Below are 22,090 nucleotides of genomic sequence, written 5' to 3'. Positions count from 1 at the left end.
GATTACAAGCTGTCATTACATTACAGTCTCAAGAATGCGGATATTAAATACATTTTGCTCTATTCTGAGGTATAATGAATGTCTCTCCCACACAAGTTTAGTCTCTTTAATAAGAAATATTTCTTCATTAATCTATAATCATATAGAGATCTTTGGGGAGCTATATTCATTGTTGTTGGGGAGGTTTGACCATTCGGCCAGACAAAACAGTTTAAATAGAGTAATGAGGTAATTACTGCTCACATCAGACATATTAGCAAGTCATATCCTTGACTGATCACGAGCTAGACAGACTAACTCCCGTGCAAAAAGCCTTTTTCATTGGTCCCTCGAAGTGCAGGCAAGATACGAAGTTTATTCTGGATGGTTAGTTAAAAGTTCCTGGTCTGGATGTAATGGCCTTTCCTTTGCTTGAGCTTTTTTAAGATCCAAATTAGTGCCTTGCAACTTTTGAACCATCTTTTCGTTAATTTCCTTGCAGGATTAGAAACTCCCTTTTTGTCCATCTTGCGGAATTGGAAACTCCCTTTTTGTCAATCTTCCGGAATTGGAAACTCCCTTTTTGTCAATCCCTTTGAATGGGACATTTTCAAAACATTTCCGTCGTAAACAGCCCTGGTAGATAGAGAGGAGGCCATGATTCAAATAGCTAGACATTAGTCTGAGACTAATTTGACAAGGAAAAACCAGCTAAGATAAATTCATTGCCTGACTCATAAGGCATGAGGAAGTACATTAACGGTAAATTATTAGATAGAGATCATCTTTACAAAAACCATTCGGTGATTCAAATATTTACCATAGCATGGTCAGAGTGTTTGCCATGATTATATATGTACATTATGATTTGGCAGTGATAACATTGAAAGCTAATGTGGTCTAAAACAGGCCACTTACAAACAGGTTGGGTTCAACTTCCAAAACAGACGACAGATGGTGACAAGAATGATATCCAACTTTGAATTGCTATCTGCGACTTAGCAGCTAGCAACTCCAGTCATTCAGGCTCCCTTTTCACTTGACTCAAGCGTGTTCAGCTAATATCGCAGAGAAATTTTGTGTTAAACGCTTTCAACAGTGCGCTTAAAAACAGGTGTGGCTATTTTTGCGGTAAGCTAAGCAGATGCCGATACTCGCTTTTCAGGGTAATTCTCAAACAAAAAATAACCAATTGTGATTGTTATTTACGAGACACCATTCACCCGCCCCTTCTTCACCCACCCTTTCTTCTTGGACTACACACATCTTACAACTCTGCAACTAAATCATAATTTTATTTTAATTTTAGTAGAAATAGTGGTTATGTTATGTAAAAACTTTGCCTATGCTAAACGTTTATTTTACTTCAATTCAAGGTTTCAAGATTTTTCATGGTTTTTGTTTTTTACATGACAGTTCAGGTTCTCAACTCGTTTCAACTTACATGATATGAAAAGTTACATACAACCTCTAACAAGTATTTTGAAAATATTATTGCTAGCTGCTTTAACAATCTTCTACCTAATATCCGTTCTCTTAGCAGAGAAAGGCATTTAAAACACTGTTTGTCAAACTATTTATTTAATTTTAATGGCTAACTGTTGATCTTTTTTCCTTTTTCTGTTTTTGTTTTACTATTGTTGTATGGAATAAGTTGAAAAACATTTTTATTTGTGAAATAAAATTATTGCCAATAAAGTGCTATATATATAGTAAAAAAATTCATTTACAAATAGTAAGACTTCGCGCGTGTGAAAGTCACGTGATAAAAGTCTTTGACTTTTTCGTACACAAACTAATTCATCAGTATAAAGTTATAATTTTATTATCTTTAGCTCAGTTGGTAGACATTTTCTGGACTTCATCAAGATGATATGGTCTCGCTTAAAAGTTGGTCCAGTTTTGATTTACTACCTGCCAAGATTATCATTTAAATTTCAACGAAGATTTTACGGATCTCAAAGAGCGGATAATGGGTGAAAATTCAATTTGAATCAGACTAGGCAATAATATTTGTGTACGAAGAAATTAAAAAGAGCTCTGCGTGAGTTTATTTGCGGTATTACTCACAAGGGACCGTCAGCTAAGCGCTGTTGCACCACAACTTTATACTATTGTCCTCATTTGTGTTTTTCAAAGATCCTTCTATAACTATATTGAGAACTGCTTCGTAGATAGTTCCTTGCGGGAGGCAATTATCGCTCGATCTGCAAGGTTACTTTTATGCTCGGGTCACTGCTAACCAGCGAGTTTTTTAGATAATAATTGGGATATTCTCTGTTGTAAGTAGCATTCTAAAAGGTCATGTAAACTTTTACTAACAAGCTCTAGAAGTTAATAACCCGCCTACGCGAGTTTATGAATTAATATTTATATAATCTTTACCTGCGGTGATCAATTTTGCCGTGCTATGACGACCGGTTGAGCATTTGGCACACCTTTACCAACTTGGCAACAGCAACGCCTTTGTAATGCTCTTACACTGTTTTGCTATGCCAACACCGCGCTGGCTGATTCATCTTGGAAACGAAATATGCGTCTTTAAAATGTCGCAATGCACTGAAATTTTTTTTGTGCCCATACATGTAGTGCTGTGAGATTACTAATCTAGTGACAGAGGGTATCATAATCTTGCCAAATTGGACTATATTCAAGAAAAGTTAAAAAAATAAAGTGAATCAGCTAGCAAAAATTTTAAAACTGTAAAAAAACACCTTTAATAGTGAATATATATGAAATAAGTAAAATAGATTTGTTATGACACAGCAACAAACCTCTCAGCAAATGCCAGCGGTACGAAAATTTACAATACAAGTATTGTGGGTTAGTTACCAAAGTGCTTAACAAGCCTTAAAGTGTTACCTTGAACATGTATTGTGATGTGGCATTGTTCTGCTAAGGTTTTTAGCTTGTTCACACAATTTGTAAAATATTGGTTTATGACTGAAGGCTGTTACTTCTCTCCTCATATAACCCAGACAGCTAGTTGTGTATTTGTATTTTAAGAATGCTCAAAAAACCTGTTTTGCTATCATTTAGACTGATAGCTAATTTAATAAGCTATCAGCAGTTTTTATCAATACACCAACTATTTATTATTGTGTCTATGTAAAAATTCTATGAAGAAGTTATTTCTATGAATGGAAGGATCCAAATCTTAATTTTTCTGAAACCCTGCAAGTTTACAGTCTCAATGGAAACATGCTCGACACTGTAAATGAATAAAAAAACTTTGTGTGCACTTCAAGACTCTCCAGTAAATAACCATGGCTAACTATCTAGTTTAAAATTTAAAAATCCTATCATAGAAGGTTGAAAACTTTTAAAAAGCCACCATTATTCAATTGAAAAAATGTTACCAAGCAAGTTGTTGTACTCAGACATGCACCCAACACTGCACACAATATTTGAAGCTTTTCAAAACTTGGTGGTAACTGACATGGGTTCTCTTGTCATTACTGCTGATGAAAAAGGGAGAGACGCCGAACATATACGACACACTCGTTGGCCATTCAAACTTGGAGACAATCACAGAGAAACGAATCAATTAGACAACCTTGTGCAGTAGCTCTAATATTATGTTGTGTTTGTTTAGACTCAAAGTGCAGTTTGTGACTCACAGAGGGTATTAATCATAGGCTGGTAGAAGAATGACCAAATTTATTTGAATTACATAATTCTTTGATAAGGTCTAAGGCTATGACTTAAACTGAACAATGGCCTAATGTGTTCATAAAAAGGCCTCGTCTGTTCATAACTGTAGGTGTGAATAAGTGGTTTCACCGGACTGAATGCTTCCGGTAAAAGGGGCCTCGGAACGCAATTTAAAGACCCACTCGTTCCGTTGAACTCTTGGATATAAAAATGTAACATAATTTCATAGCAATATATGAGAGAGACGTCTTCTCTAGCAAAATCTGTAAAGTTAGCTTTTTTGTCAAATTGCTAGCTTTTGCTATAACAATTCAGCTTAGATGAGCTCCGGTTTTAAGCTTCTTTAAACTATTTACCTTTGTTGTTAATATGTGACTACAAATGACTGTCCCTAAAGTGCTTTGTTGTTAATATGTGACTACAAATGACTGTCCCTAAAGTACTTTGTTGTTAATATGTGACTACAAATGACTGTCGCTAAAGTGCTTTGTTGTTAATATGTGACTACAAATGACTGTCGCTAAAGTGCTTTGTTGTTAATATTTGACTACAAATGACTGTCCCTAAAGTGCTTTGTTGTTAATATTTGACTACAAATGACTGTCCCTAAAGTGCTTTGTTGTTAATATGTGACTACAAATGACTGTCGCTAAAGTGCTTTGTTGTTAATATGTGACTACAAATGACTGTCGCTAAAGTGCTTTGTTGTTAATATGTGACTACAAATGACTGTCGCTAAAGTGCTTTGTTGTTAATATGTGACTACAAATGGCTGTCCCTAAAGTGCTTTGTTGTTAATATGTGACTACAAATGGCTGTCCCTAAAGTGCTTTGTTGTTAATATGTGACTACAAATGGCTGTCCCTAAAGTGCTTTGTTGTTAATATGTGACTACAAATGGCTGTCCCTAAAGTGCTTTGTTGTTAATATGTGACTACAAATGGCTGTCCCTAAAGTGCTTTGTTGTAAATATGTGTCTACAAATGGCTGTCCCTAAAGTGCTTTGTTGTTAATATGTGACTACAAATGGCTGTCCCTAAAGTGCTTTGTTGTTAATATGTGACTACAAATGGCTGTCCCTAAAGTGCTGAGATTGATGAAATGATATAGAACATTAAAAACTGTTCTTCTCCATATATATATATATGTATAAACTTACATGTATATATGTACATATATATTATATATATACATGTATATATTATATATACATGTATATATATTCTATATGTATATGAATATGTACACATATATTATATATATACATGTATATATACTATATATGTAAATATATATATTTGTATAAGTATACCTATACATGTAGGACTATATGTATACTTATACAGATACTACTTGTATAATAAGTATACATGTATAATATATACACATATATACTTATACTTGTATAAGTATACATGTATATATATTATATATACATGTATATGTATTATATATTATATATGTATATATATATTTACACGTACAGTGTAAATATAGTGTAAATATATATACACACATATATATATATATATATATATATATATATATATATATATATATATATATATATATATATATATATATATCTATATGTATGTTTGTATGTATGTATGTATGTATGTATGTATGTATGTATGTATGTATGTATGTATGTATGTATGTATGTATGTATGTATGCATGCATGTATGTATGTATGTATGTATGTATGTATGTATGTATGTATGTATGTATGTATGTATGTATGTATGTATGTATGTATGTATGTATGTATGTATGTATGTATGTATGTATGTATGTATGTATGTATGTATGTATGTATGTATGTATGTATGTATGTATGTATGTATGTATGTATACGGGACAGAAGGTGCACTTGGTAAGGTATTGGAACAGTGATCATTGGGTCCTAGGTTCAAACCGCAGCAACTGCACCCTTCTGGCAGATCCTTAGACAAGACCCTTGCCTGTATATTGTCTACAACAACCTCTATGATGAGTGCAATAATCAAAGCCATGCTGGCTCGAAGGTGGTCCGTTCAAAACAAGATCTGTGCTGCCTGTAGCTGAACCAGGACAAAGCGGTGAAAAATGGGCTACTGGTTCAAAAACGGATGAGTGCTCAAACTCCCAGGTCTCTGGTAGGAGACCCGAGTTAAAGCAGAAATTACTACCCATATGGGTTAATCGGGGTGAGGAAACAAATTTTATATAGCCTATATTTGTATAAGTATTTGGCTATCTTACATTCAACTTCAAAAGTAGTCCTACAACTAAACATACATAAAATAAAGTGAAATTTACATAAATTTAAACTCTACACCTACAGTAATAATTAGTGTAATTGATTAAAGTAAAACGTGAATGGAAACTTTGACTTTCCAGACATGTTTTACTTTATATACGTGTATACAAAGTACATGTATGTACTTTTGCTTTACATAAACTTATATATATATATATATGTAAATATATAGAAATGTAAATATATGTATATAAACATATAGCCTACACATATACACTTATATAATTATGAATATATTTAAATATGATAACTATTTTGAGGCAACACATACATATATGACCAGTGGTTTGTTGACAACTGATGGGAATGAGACCTGCCGCTAAATCCAACAGATTTGGTATAATTTAATGCTTGCTGAGTTGTAACTCCCGGGATTAATATCATACTTCGGATTTTGAATAATTTTATCATTTTATTTTCCTAAAATAACAGTTTAATGAAATTTTATTGTAAGGCCTTTAAGGCAACTTAGAATGGAGCAATAGCAACCGTTTACCGCTAGTGAGACTGTTTGGCACTGATAGTAATCGGAAGGGCTCTAGTGACGAATTCAATTGAAGGATCCTTATCCATAGATTATCACTAGACAAATAAGATCACAGAAGTATCAAGCGCCAAGCCACCTATTCATACCTTCTAAGAAAAAAACGTACGGTTAAAATACCGCAAAAGACAATAAATTATACCCTCAGGTATAAATAGAAACCAGTATATTTTAAAAGTACTCCAAATGATTAAATTAAACAAGTAATTGGCATCTTGCGGCTGTACTTGTAGGCGAGCGATCTCCTCTCAATGTCGCAGATTTTGACACAAGGTCATCACAATTAGTAGACCAGTCTAGCCTACACATTGTATTATCTGTCAAGGGTCAACCAGGCTGTGTGTGAGATCAGAGGTATGTTTCAAATCTCGTGCATGAACGGTGCTAAAGGCTTAAGGCAAAATGGGCTGTCATCACGTAATCGGGAAAGGGCAGACTATCCCAATGCGAATTCTTGTGTGCTCAAGTGTGTTGTTATTTAAAACAAATTAGCGCAGACTATGGACAAATATTTGCTTAGAGAATTAAGTAAACACGTGCGGGCACTCGGCTTTAAGTTTTCATTCATAAAAATTCTCTCTACCGCAGTGAATCGCTGCTATAATAGGCTTTAATGAAATTCCTTTACAGCTCATCAGTCGGAGAAGATTGTTGATTGCCACAAATATTTCCACCATTGTCCCGCACACTAATACAACGTAGAGACTTGTTAATTTTGTTTTTCAAAAATAACACTATAAACTTCCAGAACGTTAATTCCTTCCATAAACCCAAACCATGCGAGTGAGGTGTCAGCCTTACGCCAAGCTAGACAAAGGTTAAAGTAAGGTCGGTTTCATGCGATAGCTCTTCGGTTGAACAATGATTCGAATAGGTGTAATGCAATCTTTTAATGAAAGGTGAGTTTTTGAATTGTTTGTTTTGTCTAGACGAGGCTAATGCGTACCTACTTGCCCGTTCATGAGTAAATACATCACATTTTCTCAATAGATCCGTCTGCGAGTGCATTTTGTCTGCTGAATTCATGAACAACCGACTTCGTTAAGAAACATATTGAGTTAGCAATTTAATTACTCGCGTGATGTAGGCTAAATATAGAGTGAGAAAATATATTATCACTGAGCGTAAGGTTTCAGCAGACACAGCATCAAGAAATTTTTCGCTTTCCGGAAATTATAAAAGGTTTTGTTTGTAGATTCAGCTGTGAAGGAGTCACTGACCTCAACGCTTCAATTACCGTACTCAAATTGTGCCAAAGTATAACTGGATACAGCTACATTCCTCATGGTAATGGCTCTGGCAGAGCATACATGTATATATACTGATGTTGCCATATTGTGAGCTGAGAATGAATGCCAAGGGACTGGGATGGCCAGTGTGCGTAATCGTTGAGGCTGGGCGTTGTTGGACCAATGCGCGTAATTAATTTTGTAGAATTAACTCATTACATCGATGAGAAACGTGAGAGAAGTGCAATGTTGAAATAATCACGGAATAATAATTATATACTTGCGTGAACAAGCATAGAAAATAAGTATATCCTGCTTTAACTGATTTTGATTGGTGTCGGCAGCTTTGTGCCTTTTTTCTCAAGCTCATCACGCTCTGTTTCTATAAAGGCTTTCCCTTCCGTGTTATCGAGATATTACATGTTTTACATATCTTATTTAGGCTAATAAACATGCTGAGTCCAATTATTTATTTAGATAACCTAGTAATTCATAAAACCTAGTCAGTCAGTAGCAGTACATTGGTAATAGGTTATTCCCACCATTGACAAAGAGTTATCCTGATATTTGATTATCTGAATATATCAACTGCGAGGATTAAGGCTTAATAGTTTTTGGTGGGACCAAATACCAAATAAGTTATCTAATATTGCACACAACTTCATTCTCCAAATTATCAACTTAATAAATTTGTGTGGAAATGTTAGTTGATTTTAAACATTAGAAACCACGAGCTAAGTTGATAAGGATATCCAGATAATGTTGGGCCTTTGAAGTCAACATTTATATTGCTTATTAGTCTCCGATTGGTTGAACGCAGCCACTACCTTAGCTCCTATTGGATGGATGCAGACATTACTTACGCTTTGCTAACTTTTGTTAAATTGTTAGCTTCTTCAGCTAATAGTAACAGGACATTATAGTTTTATTCTTTGAGGAGGTTCTCCATAGAAGTAAATATTCTTCATTTATGGAACTTTGAAATAATTGCATGCAACTCAATCCACTACATATTTAGAATAAACTTATTATATTTCTATGAACTGTGAAACTATCAACTATTATAACGGGAGACAATAGGAGACACAATGACTTCATATAACTGTCAGTTTATACTTGGATATTCTGTGAGTAACTTTATGATCCACAACGTTACTCAAACGATCATCGACGCAAAGTTGGGTGTTTAGCATTTGACCAACAGCAGATCACATTACAAATACCACATTTAACGGAATTACCAACACAGTGATTTCTCCTCCTACTTAGTTTGTAGTTGTGTTTCACCGAAAATTGACTCTAAATATTACCATTGGCAGTGCATTTTGGTCGCTATTGAAAAGCATCAATAGCAAATACCTGCTCATGTAAACAATCTCCAACTTTTTATATACATGTAATTGTTTTCAAAACCTTTTAATTACAAAAACCTGCTGCTTCAAACCACATGTTAAAGGGCTCTGACAAATGTTTGTTTGTAATGTTTTTCTGTTCAACTAAACAAATCATACAACCAGAAGAATGTGTCTTACTACCAGATCCAAAATTTATTTGTTATTACTTTTTTCCAAAACCACTAACAGACATTTTATAAATTTTCAGTATTTGATGTTTTAAGCAGCACTTTTATTTGCGTTAATATTACTGCTTCAAACTAATTAGCTATCCACTCGTTTATTTACATTATAGAAAAAGGGTAGCCTAGAGAGTTCTAGAGAAACTGAGCTAGAGTCAACAGGCAGATGATTCTTGTGAAATCTATCATTGGTGAAATCTCTGCTAGACCAATATTGTAAACTATTCTGCTATGCCCACTCAATATAGAGATCTGTCCAAAATGTTCTAATTCATCCGTGATATGAACAGATATGCAATAAGCAGTGCTGATTGTTCAATTGTCCATTACTAGTGAATTATTCACCTTCTTCCGTGGAAGTCATACTAAAATTTTTAGTTTTAAGGTTATTTTAGGTTATCAGTTATAATATCTAGGATAATATTGTTGCATTTGAATGTGCAGCTTTCTTTTTGGAGTTGTATATCAGCCACTAGATTAGGAGTTATCTCACCTTCATTTAATAAAGCAAAGTTGCCATTACTTCAGCAGTTTTATCACCTTTATTAGAGGGCACTTTAGATTTTAATTCAACCTTAAGTAAATTCAACAAAATGAAAAAATAAAACTTAATAGAGATGTGAAAACTTTGTACAAAATATTTTGAACGAGATAGGTACAGACATCACAGGCCGATTATGGAAAAATTACTGACAACGCAAGCTGTTACTAACGAAATATAAAAATATTTTAGCTGCTGACTATTAGCTGACTTTATAATTTATCACTCGCTTAAAAATCTGGATGCGCATAAAATTCAGTACTGCTTGATGATGAAACATAAATAGTAAAAAAATGCCAGTAAAAATGGAAAAATAAGGTGTGCTAAATGCAATGACTAGTAGTTATGACTAATATCAGCATTGATGAGAATTTCATAAGATTATGTATAATAATTCTTGTTTGGCTAAGAAAATTTATGTGGTACGATGGTGGTGTGACCCTCGCTTTTCTTTTCTTATGTTCAAGGCTAAAGAATCGACGGATTGGCTGTTGAGTACTGGTATCACATGGTCGATGGTTGGTTCTGATGATATCGTTCTTATGGTACGTCTGTTTACATCATTTCCAGGAACGACAGTGAAGATTTTATAACCTAAAATTGAAAACAGCTTTATATAATTTTGATGATTTTAGAAGCTATAATTGCTAGTCTGACAGGCAAATATCGCTCATGATGGTTGGCATCATAAAGCTGAAAGATTCACATTAAAATAAGTAAACAAATTAATAATTTAATTAAAAATTAAAATGCTGAAATTAAAAAACTTCACAACAATAATAAAGGAAGAATCAAACAGACAGAATATTCCCAATTGGTGACTGCTGCAGTAGGAGTTATCTGTACTTACCATTGCTTTTTAGCCATGTTGCCACTCGCCGAGTACTATTCAATCCTAACACGTCATCGTCTGTAATGTGACCATTAGTGGCATATAGTATGACCTTTGATGTTTCGGGGTCAGTATATCGAGAGCTGTTTTCAAATAAGGATGATGCCCATATTAATGCTGATGTGCCATGATTTTCGTAACCATCTGAAATAGGAAACATTTTATGAATATTCTATGGAAACTCTAGATACACCTATACACGGAGAACATAGCTTACAAATAGTCAGACCACTTTTATTTATCTAATGAGATCTAAGTCCGGGTCAATCTATCAATTGATGACATCATTGAATTAAAGCGCTAGACCATGATGAGAACAATTGAGTGATAGAGGCTGCATAGAAATACCTTGGCACCTTGCCATTAAAACACACCGGCGAAGATAAAACTGACCACAAACAGCTCCTTCTGAAAGAATGCCCAGTGGTCAGTCTCGAGTCAACAAAGGCATCAACTCGAGTTACTACGGGAGCAAAAACTAGTCCGTCTGGTTTTATGTGAATTTTGTTCCGTACAAATCGGGCTATTGAATATTTACGTCTTCATTGTGTTGTGAAAATACTGGCTAAACAAAACATCGTAAAAGCTTTCAGCAATTTTCTTTCCGATTTTTAGCTAGAGGGTAGCCGTGTTCAAATTTTGAAAATCAAATGACCAACAAGAGGTTCATTTACGACTGGGAAGTCAAGCACCTGTCAAGTGATGTCATTGCCTGTTCACACCCTCCAATGTCCGTTCGTTCACACCGCTTACACAATGTGCTCACACAATTGTTCCTATAGAAACATTTTCCAAGCTTGAATGATCTTCACTTATTATTGATAAAAATAATTGTCTTACCTTGATATTCTGCCTTTTTCACATTTCTGCGGACCATCTCTCGGTATATACCGTATTCCCAGGAGAACGCAAACTGTCTTATGACGTTCTCGCTGAGTGCGTAAGTAATCATGGACACTTTGATTGAGCCGTCTCGAAATTTTTCTGCTGGCATCATGCTGACTAGTCTCTGTAAAAATTCCCTACTATTAGCAAAGAAAACTTTTGCAAACTTTCAATTATGATAGAATAAATAATGGCGTGTGCAAAATATAATTATAGTAGCAATAACAATGATAATAATAGTTACTATAACTTACAGCAAGAAATTTTCTTGCTGTCAGAAATCCAGATGACTCCATACTTGAGCTGCCATCGAGAATTAGCATGATGTCTGTTGACTTACCATCTACAAAGTAAGATGTTCATTTGAGTTTCAAAAATAAATCATGCCCGTGAACTAAGATAATTTATTTAATTTTATTGCATATTTCCATAGCTGTCTAATAGTAGTTAATCATATGCACTAAAAATCAAACTAGCAAGCCAGTTATCTTTTACTGTGATGGCGGGCAGAGAGAATCAAGCTTTAAGATCAAATTGCTAAGACTAAAAATTTCACAATCTGCAATGCGATGCAGCTATCAAATACCAGGAAAAGAAAAGTTAGAGGAAGATATCGCTGCTCGTACCGATGATAATGTCCTTGAAAAGATTGTTGTAGACGGATTCTGCGATTTGTGGAGACGTTCTTGAGTAGACGTCATCTGCACTATATTCCGTATTTACAGATCGTTTGTCCTTTGTTATGTCAGTAAACCTCTCTTGAAATGTTGAAGGAGCAGCGATGGCAGCTTTGGAAACAAAGTGAAGAACCGCTAAGACTAGTATATTACAAGCGCAGCCAGCCATGGTTCTCTTCATCGTCTGGAGTGATGATATTTGATAACTTGTACTACACGAGCTCCCAAGTGCACTGGTTACCTTCTAGCAGTAATCTGCTGGTGCTGATGAGCACGCATGGTTTTATACGTTTGATGGAGCATTCTGATTGGTTGATCACTGCATGCCTTGACGTTAAGCGTGTTCCAATAGCGAGCGGGAGATGTAGTTGATAGCGCTTTCTGAATGAAGAAGCTTATTCATTCATCTTCTTTACTATAGTCTGATATCATAGTACAGTTCTACACTTATTAGCGCAGGCGTTATAATAAACAGCTAACAATTCCGGCTAATCTCATGTAGTTTATAGGAACAAGTCAGAAACTTCTCATAATTTGCTAATTCAGCTTGCAATAATCTTTACTACGACAAGAACAGGGTTCTGTTCAGAGCCAAGCTTAAAAATAAACTTGCACAAAATCTTCATAGATTTAATCAAAAACTATCAGTAATTTTTATCATATGCGATTGTTTTGATGTTTGAGGTTATTCGACCATTTTGATCGCAATCAACAAAATTTGATTGCAATTAAAATGCTCAGATAGAGCGAAAGTGCGATTATGAAATTTATAGTTGCACAAAAACCAACAGAATAGAGTAACATTCCAACTTGAACGCAATAACTGATATCAACTATAGCAACAATACCAACTAGTAATGTCATTTCGCACGTGTTTTTCTTCTGAGCATTTTAACCGCTCAAAATTACGAGATCAAGTTTTGTTAATTTCAATTTTTAAACATCCTGGCTGTCAGATCACCTCAAACATCAAAAGCAAATGATAGAAAAATACCAATATTTTCTGAAAAAATCTACAAAACTTTTGTGTAACTTTGTCTCTGAAAGTTAGTAAAAAAGACGACATCATGCAAGATTCCTACTCATAACAGCAGCTTTGCTGCTCAGCGCACTACCAACAGCACCAGATTATTCACATTATATGTTGGTAGAATTACTGTGCATAAACTATTATCGATTTATTGGCACCTGAGTCTGCTGGGTACTGTTCTTATTCCAAAAATTTGGTGCCATCTCATATAGAATAAAAAGAATGATAGAGTAATAATAAATGATACGGTATGGCACATTTACAGAATTAGTAAAAGTCCTCATTGAATCTGTTCATGGTTGAAGTCCTATTTTGACATTTTTTATGATTTTATTTACAATTTTTTGTGTTGGTGATTTTTTTACATTTCTTTTACTTACTTTGGTTTTTGATTTATCATTTCGTATTGATCACCTGGTCTCATTTTTACAATTAAACACTGAGACTGACTCGATATCAAAAACTTCACGTTAGATAAAACTAGTTATACATGTTGCAAGAATGATGCAAGGTTTTAGTAATAAAAACTATTTGGCATGAAATAACACATTGACCTTAAGTGTCATTTTGACTTGAAATGACAAGTTGACATTAACTGTAATCAGAATGACATGAAATGACAAGTTGACAGTAAATGTCATGTTGACATGGAATAGCATGTTGACATGCAACAACAAGCTGAAGTATTGACAAGAAACAAATGATTGACAATAAATGAAAAGTTGACATCAATTGACAGGTTGACACATTCGAGTAAGTCTTAAATGGGGTATCTGACAAATGTTACGTGAAAGCAAAAATTCAACAAAACTGTTCATGTCATGTTCATGGCTTTACACATACTTGCAGAGGTTTTAGATCTCAACACCCAACCGCAATAGGTCAAGGCTCTGTCTAATTGAATTACTTTGTCTCAGGATTATGGGAAATTGTTAAAAGAGATTTCATAGCCAGTAATGAAATCAGTCGACCAGATAAGAATTAGAGACAAGAGAAGTCTCAAGCCCTTAGCACGAACAGTGAGTTTGCTAACCAGGCCTGTTTTAAGCACAGGGGCAGCATTTGTCTGTCTGATGATTCAATCAGCGACAGCGACTTTGCAACGCTAATCAGGGTGTAATCACGCGTGTGACGCTTGTTGTGAATTAGTGCATTTCCTGCATATAGCGTTACCGATTGGACACGGGCCTCTCAAGTTGTCTGTGACACTATGTTTAGAGCTCAATGAACTCTCCAGTTAGGCACGAATGAGAATGGACTGAACAATTATTACTAGTTGAGTAATTACCAGTGAATTGGGAAGGAAGTTATTACGAACTAAAATATCCACCTTACTATAACCATCTCCTTTTGACCTGATTCTTAGCAGACAGCTAGTGCTGATTTCCTTTCATTGGGTGTAGCTACTTTTCATTTCTTAATTTAACTCTAGACTAGCATATTAAATATCGAAATACACCTAGCACACGCCCCAAATAAAAATTATTATGACATAACGTCACGATTGTTGCCGGCTATATCGTAAGGTCACTCGCTGCCTAAAAAGTATCATAATGTTAACAAAGATGTGTCACATTGTTTAGTTGAGCCTCATAAGCCTCTGGTTACAGTGAACTTGCAGCAAGACTGATTGGTAGAATTTCTACTGGTTCATGCTTGCAATCTTAAAGCTGATTGGTCAAAATCATGCCCAGTACTTTTGACATTGGAAGCTTATTTCTACTAAGAAAAAAGTGATATAGACAATATTATAATTAAGAATAATTGAAAATAGTACAATGTGACAGGGTATAAAACTTACTGGAATGTCGAGAGATAAAATATAATACATGAAAAAACATAATATAACACATCATAATGCAATAACTCAAAGTACAATATAATTTATATATAATATATAAAAATATATACATGTATAATATATATATTAAATATATATTATATATAATATATATAATATATCCATTATATATTATATATATTATATGTATATTATATATAATATATATTATACATATAATATATATATAATACCATTCATAACTGTCTACCATATTAGATAGATAAGAACTTTATTACATTATCAATGGTTAAAGGTCAAAGGTCAAAGCTATTCAAGGTGATTTAGACCATAGCACAAAATAACATAATAACAAAATAATAAATAAAATAAACGTAAACTGAAGAATAAAAAAGTAAAATTATGCTTTTTGGAAGAAAAATATGTTTTTTCCATAACTCTGCTCTATAATGTTGATTAGCAAGGTGTTGGTGCCTAGTATAAGGTAGGGAAGATTTTTATAGAAACGATGAGAATATAATGGATGATCAAAGAAAGTTTATTATGATAAAATAAAATACCATTACGGTATTTTACCCAAAATGCTATAATTCAATTATATGCAACACAACTAACTGTCATGTGACATGCTATAATAAAGCACAGAACGGCATTGGCATGCTATAGCAGTGGTGTTTTACAATATAAAATAATAGTATAGCATTATATAACTAGCTGTGCTACTCTGTGTTGCCCGGGTAATAAAAAAGTCTGGACAGAAAATTGATTTGTATTTACTATATAACAATATTTCCCATTCTAAATTTCAAACTATATATCATGAGAGAAGTGTTTTGTGTAGTCGAAATAAATTAGGCGAAAAATGAAAACAACTGCAGAGGTTTAAAAACTTTGTCAAACAACTGTAACTTTCCAGCTATTAGCCTGGCACATTGTCAATGGAAAATTGCAGTAAGCTGCTAGGCTTCTAATGACGGTACTCCATGACATTGTGCCAGCATTGTTGTACAGCTGCAGTTATTCTAATAATATCTATAGCCGGAATGCAGACAGACATACGACACACGTACGACATACTTTGAGTAATATATATATATAGATACCATATCATATTACATAGTATTACACATTATTATGTATACTATTATAAATACATGTAAAATAACTTATGATCAAAGGCAATAAATTTTATTATTACACGAGTTAATAGTATATTATGTAGTACAATATAATATAAAAATGCTTTGTTCTAATATAACAGGAATATTATTTCACTAATGATTAAGGAACCAAAGTTTAACTATGGCCAAAAGCTTGCATATGAATTCATGCTGCAGCTATACTTGTGTTCTTAGTATTGCATAAAAAAGGGATTATGATGACCAAATTGATAATTGATAATATCAATTTTAATATCACTTGACGATTCACAGTAACTTTTAATATGAAATAACTAACATTATATAATATAATTATTAATTACTATAAATATTTGTAACAACATGATATTCCTGATAAAACCAGAAATGTTATGCATTTTTATTTATTAGCAAACTTAAATATTATTATGAGTTTATCAGAAAATTGAGCACTACAGAATGCTTCTATAATACATCGAGTTGAGTTACAAAGTGGTTCAGTGCAGTTGTCTAGCATACAATTTATCAAGATATAGTTTTCTTTTTCTCACATGATGTCGCTATTCGTTGATAGTATTTATTTTCATCTCCGATGAACCAGCTCATGGCTTCAAAAATATTTCTGTCTGTCTCATTTTGGTGTTTGTACCATCTGCGCTCTTCTATGTACAGGCTGCAGGGCTTTTGACTTGCTATATTCACCTTTGCAGTTATTAATACTTCAATTTCTTAACTTGGGAACATTTTCTCAGTGCATCTTTAAGTTTTGTATGACAAAAATTTTAAAAATGTACCCAAATGATTTTTATTTGGGAAGTGAAATTTTATCTTATAATGAATTTTGAATTTTATTCAAATTTCTTTTTGAGTAATATCTTCTCTTTTAAACTGCTGGTATAAACAGAATTAATGTGCAAAATAAAGTGTTTTTGGATTAGAAACATGTTTTCGTGAAGGGTAACATTGAAATGTGTTTATCATCAATTGGGTACTCAATAAAACTAGAGTTATCCTACAAACTGTATTCTGTTACCAGCAATTACTATATTGATTAGCAAAAGACCTGCAACCGAATCCAATAACAACATTTTTAGCATTCATCGAACATGACTGTCATGTAGCATGGCGCTGGTTATTGAATTGTATAAACAGCAAATGAGGCAATGAAACTCATGGAGGGTTACGCATTCTCGTGTTCAATGAGGTCTCAACAACTGAGTTCACCTGTGCCATTGCATACCCCAACTGTGAAAGAGTCTACCGTCATGAATTCACCATTTGAATCTTAATTTAAGATGGATGCATTATATGTGTATCCGTCTCTGTGTAGAGAATTTGAATGCACTCTGAAATTAGCTAATCCCTCTGTGAAATATCCATTTTAGTAACTAGGAAAAGACAACTCCAAAGTGTCTCAACTCGCACTTATACTTGGACACCAATTCTAGAAACAGTCCAATAAGTTAAATGACCTGGGACCTCAGCAGGAAAGATGCTGCCTTAAAACAATTACCAAAGCAATGGCTGGCAGCTCAAATGCTTTGAGAGTATAATAATAGAGAGAAGCGATCGGCGGACACTAAATATACACTTGGATAGATATTTTGAGAGAAAGAGAGCACTGAAGAGGAAGAGGGGAGGAAATAGAGTCAGCGGAGAGTTATGCGCTGCCAATGCAGAGAGTAAGCTAGTTAACAAGAGCATGCACGGCATACTCTGACCCATAAGAGTTCCTTAGAGACCCCTCTCAGACATGCGCTAACAAGGCATTGCTCCCATGTACTTCTCCATGGCTACGTTCAATAAAACTACTTTATTCATAGAATTGACTGCCTTATTCTTTGCTAGCTCTGTTGTCTTATTGTTGTTTAAAAAATTTGTTTTGGACAAAATTTGCATAGAGCTATTAAGGTTTAGCATATTTGAAGCGAAATCTGTGTAATGCAATAATGTTTATTCACCATATACATTTGGACTATAGAACTTAGTTTCTGTAAACACCCTCAAAAACTCGGGTTCTCATTAAGGAATTATTCATGCAACTAGAAAGACTGAACTGATCTGGATGGTTGCCTCATAAGTAATTTATTATTACTAAGGAAGGCGTTATCCAATATTATGAAGCCTGAACGTACACAGAGTGATCCCCTCCGTACAAATATATAAAATTAATAATTTGAATAGTTATATCTTTACTATAATAAGAACTGCATCCGTCTGCCGAAAGCCACAGCTAAAGATTTGGAAAAAATATTTACAACCCTTTACCTTTAATACCAAGCTTGACCAAACTGCAGACTGCCACTTTCCCCAATTGTTTACCTTGCAAGATGCTAGAATTATCTTGCATATTACAGGTATTCTCTGTTCTTTATTGTAACACATTTGAAACTACCAGGGTACTGATTAGAAATAATTTATACTTGGAATAGTTATATAACAACCAGAAAGACAAAACGATAGTAATAGCAAATACTTCGTTCCTCGAATGTGGCAAAAATGTGACACACTTCACTAACCTGTTGTTTTTCTATGACACTTTCAACGATGATGACTTTGAAGGTAAACTGAGAAACTACTGTATATAGGCAGCGGTCAACTAGGACACTGCTTTCCTGTTGAGGTAATTATTACAAACAACTGGTCATCCGCATGCACTTCCTATGGACAGCATGGTTGCCGCCTACTCATTAGGTCACACCACAGAGGTGATGTGACAGAGGGAAGCGTGGCAGCAGGCTGGTGGCAGAAGGCTGGTGACAGCGGACTTGCAGTAGCAGGTCTTCTAACATACAGATCAGAGCAAAGACGGAGGCCAGATTAAGCGGCAAATTAAAAGCTATTGCTGTCGCTACCAGTCGTTGATTAATCCCAACTTATGAGTATTATAAAATAGTTTTTGTGATCAATTGTAATGACCCAGTATGTTGGCTTTTTCTCATTTTTCCTGTGACATTCAACGGTTTAACAAAAAATATGAAGTACATGCATATTTAGTTTTGGCTGACTTGAGCTTTTTAAACTTTTTAAGACTAAAGTTGTTTACAAAGGCTGCAACGACTGTTTAAAAAAATGTAGTGTAAGTTGGCATTTTATGAAGGCAGCCGTGGTTTAGTGGTCTAGAGCGCCTGACTTGTAACCAAAGGGTTAGGGTTCAATTTTTGAAAAAAGCAACTGGTAATGACAGAATTGACACGCAAATTCAAATATTTCTTTATTGCTGTTGTTGAGGTTCCCTTGCCACTGGACTCAGACATGTTCATCCAAGATCACAGAGCCACGGTTTGTGAAAAGATGTATTTTAAAAACACACACACAGCCTCTGCTATGCAGAGGGCGTTGCAGAGGCTGTCTGTTTTTGCAATGCCTTCTGCAGAGGCTTAGCAGAGGACATTAAAGAATGCTGACACAGTATATTATAGTTTTGTCTTTTTATGTTCAAACTTAAGTAAATTTGAGAAGTCCAAACTGCATTTAAGTTTTTGGAATGATTTTGAAACACAATTTATTACTACCACCAGTGAACCTTTGATTGACGGGTAAAGAGTGGAAGTCTAGTAAGTGTGTGTAGTAAGTCACTAAGTGTAACCTAGTGTGTGTAGTAAGTTTCTAAGTGTAACCTAGTGTGTGTAGTAAGTCACTAAGTGTAACCTAGTGTGTGTAGTAAGTCACTAAGTGTAACCTAGTGTGTGTAGTAAGTCACTAAGTGTAACCTAATGTGTGTAGTAAGTTTCTAAGTGTAACCTAGTGTGTGTAGTAAGTCACTAAGTGTAACCTAGTGTGTGTAGTAAGTCACTAAGTGTAACCTAGTGTGTGTAGTAAGTCACTAAGTGTAGCCTAGTGTGTGTAGTAAGTCTCTAAGTGTAATCTAGTAAGTGTGTCTAGTAAGTCACTAAGTGTAGCCTAGTGTGTGTAGTAAGTCACTAAGTGTAACCTAGTGTGTGTAGTAAGTCACTAAGTGTAGCCTAGTGTGTGTAGTAAGTCTCTAAGTGTAATCTAGTAAGTGTGTATAGTAAGTCACTAAGTGTAGCCTAGTGTGTGTAGTAAGTCTCTAAGTGTAGCCTAGTGTGTGTATTGTAAGTCTCTAAGTGTAGCCTAGTGTGTGTAGTAAGTCACTAAGTGTAGCCTAGTGTGTGTAGTAAGTCTCTAAGTGTAATCTAGTAAGTGTGTATAGTAAGTCACTAAGTGTAGCCTAGTGTGTGTAGTAAATCTCTAAGTGTATTCTAGTAAATGTGTATAGTAAGTCACTAAGTGTAGCCTAGTGTGTGTAGTAAGTCTCTAAGTGTAGCCTAGTACCTAGTAAGTGTGTATTGTAAGTCTCTAAGTGTAGCCTAGTGTGTGTAGTAAGTCTCTAAGTGTAACCTAGTGTGTGTAGTAAGTCTTTAAGTGTAGCCTAGTAAGTGTGTATAGTAAGTCACTAAGTGTAGCCTAGTGTGTGTAGTAAGTCTCTAAGTGTAGCCTAGTACCTAGTAAGTGTGTATTGTAAGTCTCTAAGTGTAGCCTAGTGTGTGTAATAAGTCTCTAAGTGTATCCTCGTAAGTGTGTGTAGTAAGTCTCTAAGTGTAGCCTAGTAAGTGTGTAGTAAGTTTTTAAGTATAACCTAGTGTGTATAGTAAGTCATTAAGTGTAACCTAGTGTGTGTAGTAAGTCTCTAAGTGTAGCCTAGTGTGTGTAGTAAGTTTCTAAGTGTAGCCTAGTGTGTGTAGTAAGTCACTTAAGTGTAGCCTAGTGGGTATAGTAAGTCTCTAAGTGTAGCCTAGTAAGTGTGTATAGTAAGTCACTAAGTGTAGCCTAGTGTGTGTAGTAAGTTTCTAAGTATAACCTAGTGTGTATAGTAAGTCATTAAGTGTAGCCTAGTGGGTGTAGTAAGTCTCTAGGTGTAACCTAGTAAGTGTGTATAGTAAGTCACTAAGTGTAACCTAGTGTGTGTAGTAAGTCTCTAAGTGTAGCCTAAGTGTAAACAAACATGGTATGTCGGTCTTGAGATTAACAGCTGAACATCTTTAGTTTGTCAGTTTTTCTATTATCTCTCTCTTGGATAACTTACAGACAACACGCATTTCTACAGGCTGCTGTGAAGTACAAACAATATAATCTTTCAAGGTTATATGTTTATGCAACTCAAAATAGTAGTACTATGGCATAATAACTTCATGCTTTCTTGATTCTATATTGTAACTTCTGACCATGCTATAGGTACCTTTTGCTTTAAATGTGTTGGAGGGTTGGAAGTTGTAACCATTTGAAAACATCTGGTGAAATCCCTATAAACTTATCAGCTCTAAAAAAAAACAAGTTAACAGATCTAAAATATTCTACAATTAGGAAAGTTTACTACAGCACAAAATAATATTGCCTGAGTTCTTCAGAGTTGACAGCATTGGTGCGAGTTTGTAGCGTATCAAATAAATCTTTATTTTAACAGAAAATTAACAATGATAATAAATACAACACTAGTTTTATATGCCAGTCTCATTGGCGCAGGTATGGAGCGATGTGGCGCGTTGTTAAAACCTTCCTGAATCCCTAGCTCTTAATATTACCTGACCTCAAGGTAATCATCGGAAATTGCATTGTATTTTTAATGCATTTATCATCAGAGTTTGATTACTGTACGGGCATCAATCGCTCAGAAAGATCTCTATTCTGGCATCTCTGATGAGCAGGCGCATCATCCTTCCTGTTGAAGTTTACCACTAACGACATGCGGATCACCTTGTGCTGCGATAACCAGATAAAACAATGAGGCCAGTGATTAATAAGCTATACAACTGAAATAATATTGAAACGGGTAAAAGATATACGCATGAGATAGGAAGTCATGACTCACACTTTGAATG

General features: G+C 34.5%; 1 protein-coding gene across 1 annotated transcript; it reads right to left on the bottom strand.

Moving 5' to 3' along the window:
- Positions 1–9,847: 9,847 nt before the first annotated feature.
- On the bottom strand, positions 9,848–12,521 carry LOC137391585 (cartilage matrix protein-like). Its single transcript, XM_068078098.1, has 5 exons — positions 12,230–12,521; positions 11,858–11,946; positions 11,559–11,727; positions 10,677–10,862; positions 9,848–10,420 (listed from the first exon to the last, which is right to left on the bottom strand). The coding sequence occupies exons 1-5, from the start codon at positions 12,459–12,461 to the stop codon at positions 10,242–10,244; spliced, it is 855 nt and encodes a 284-aa protein (XP_067934199.1). The 5' UTR covers positions 12,462–12,521; the 3' UTR covers positions 9,848–10,241.
- Positions 12,522–22,090: the final 9,569 nt, after the last annotated feature.

Source organism: Watersipora subatra, chromosome 3 (assembly GCF_963576615.1).
Source record: "Watersipora subatra chromosome 3, tzWatSuba1.1, whole genome shotgun sequence".
Lineage (NCBI taxonomy): Eukaryota > Metazoa > Bryozoa > Gymnolaemata > Cheilostomatida > Watersiporidae > Watersipora > Watersipora subatra.
The sequence above is the reverse complement of the archived record's forward strand: the minus strand, read 5'-3'. Positions and strand labels throughout refer to the sequence as shown.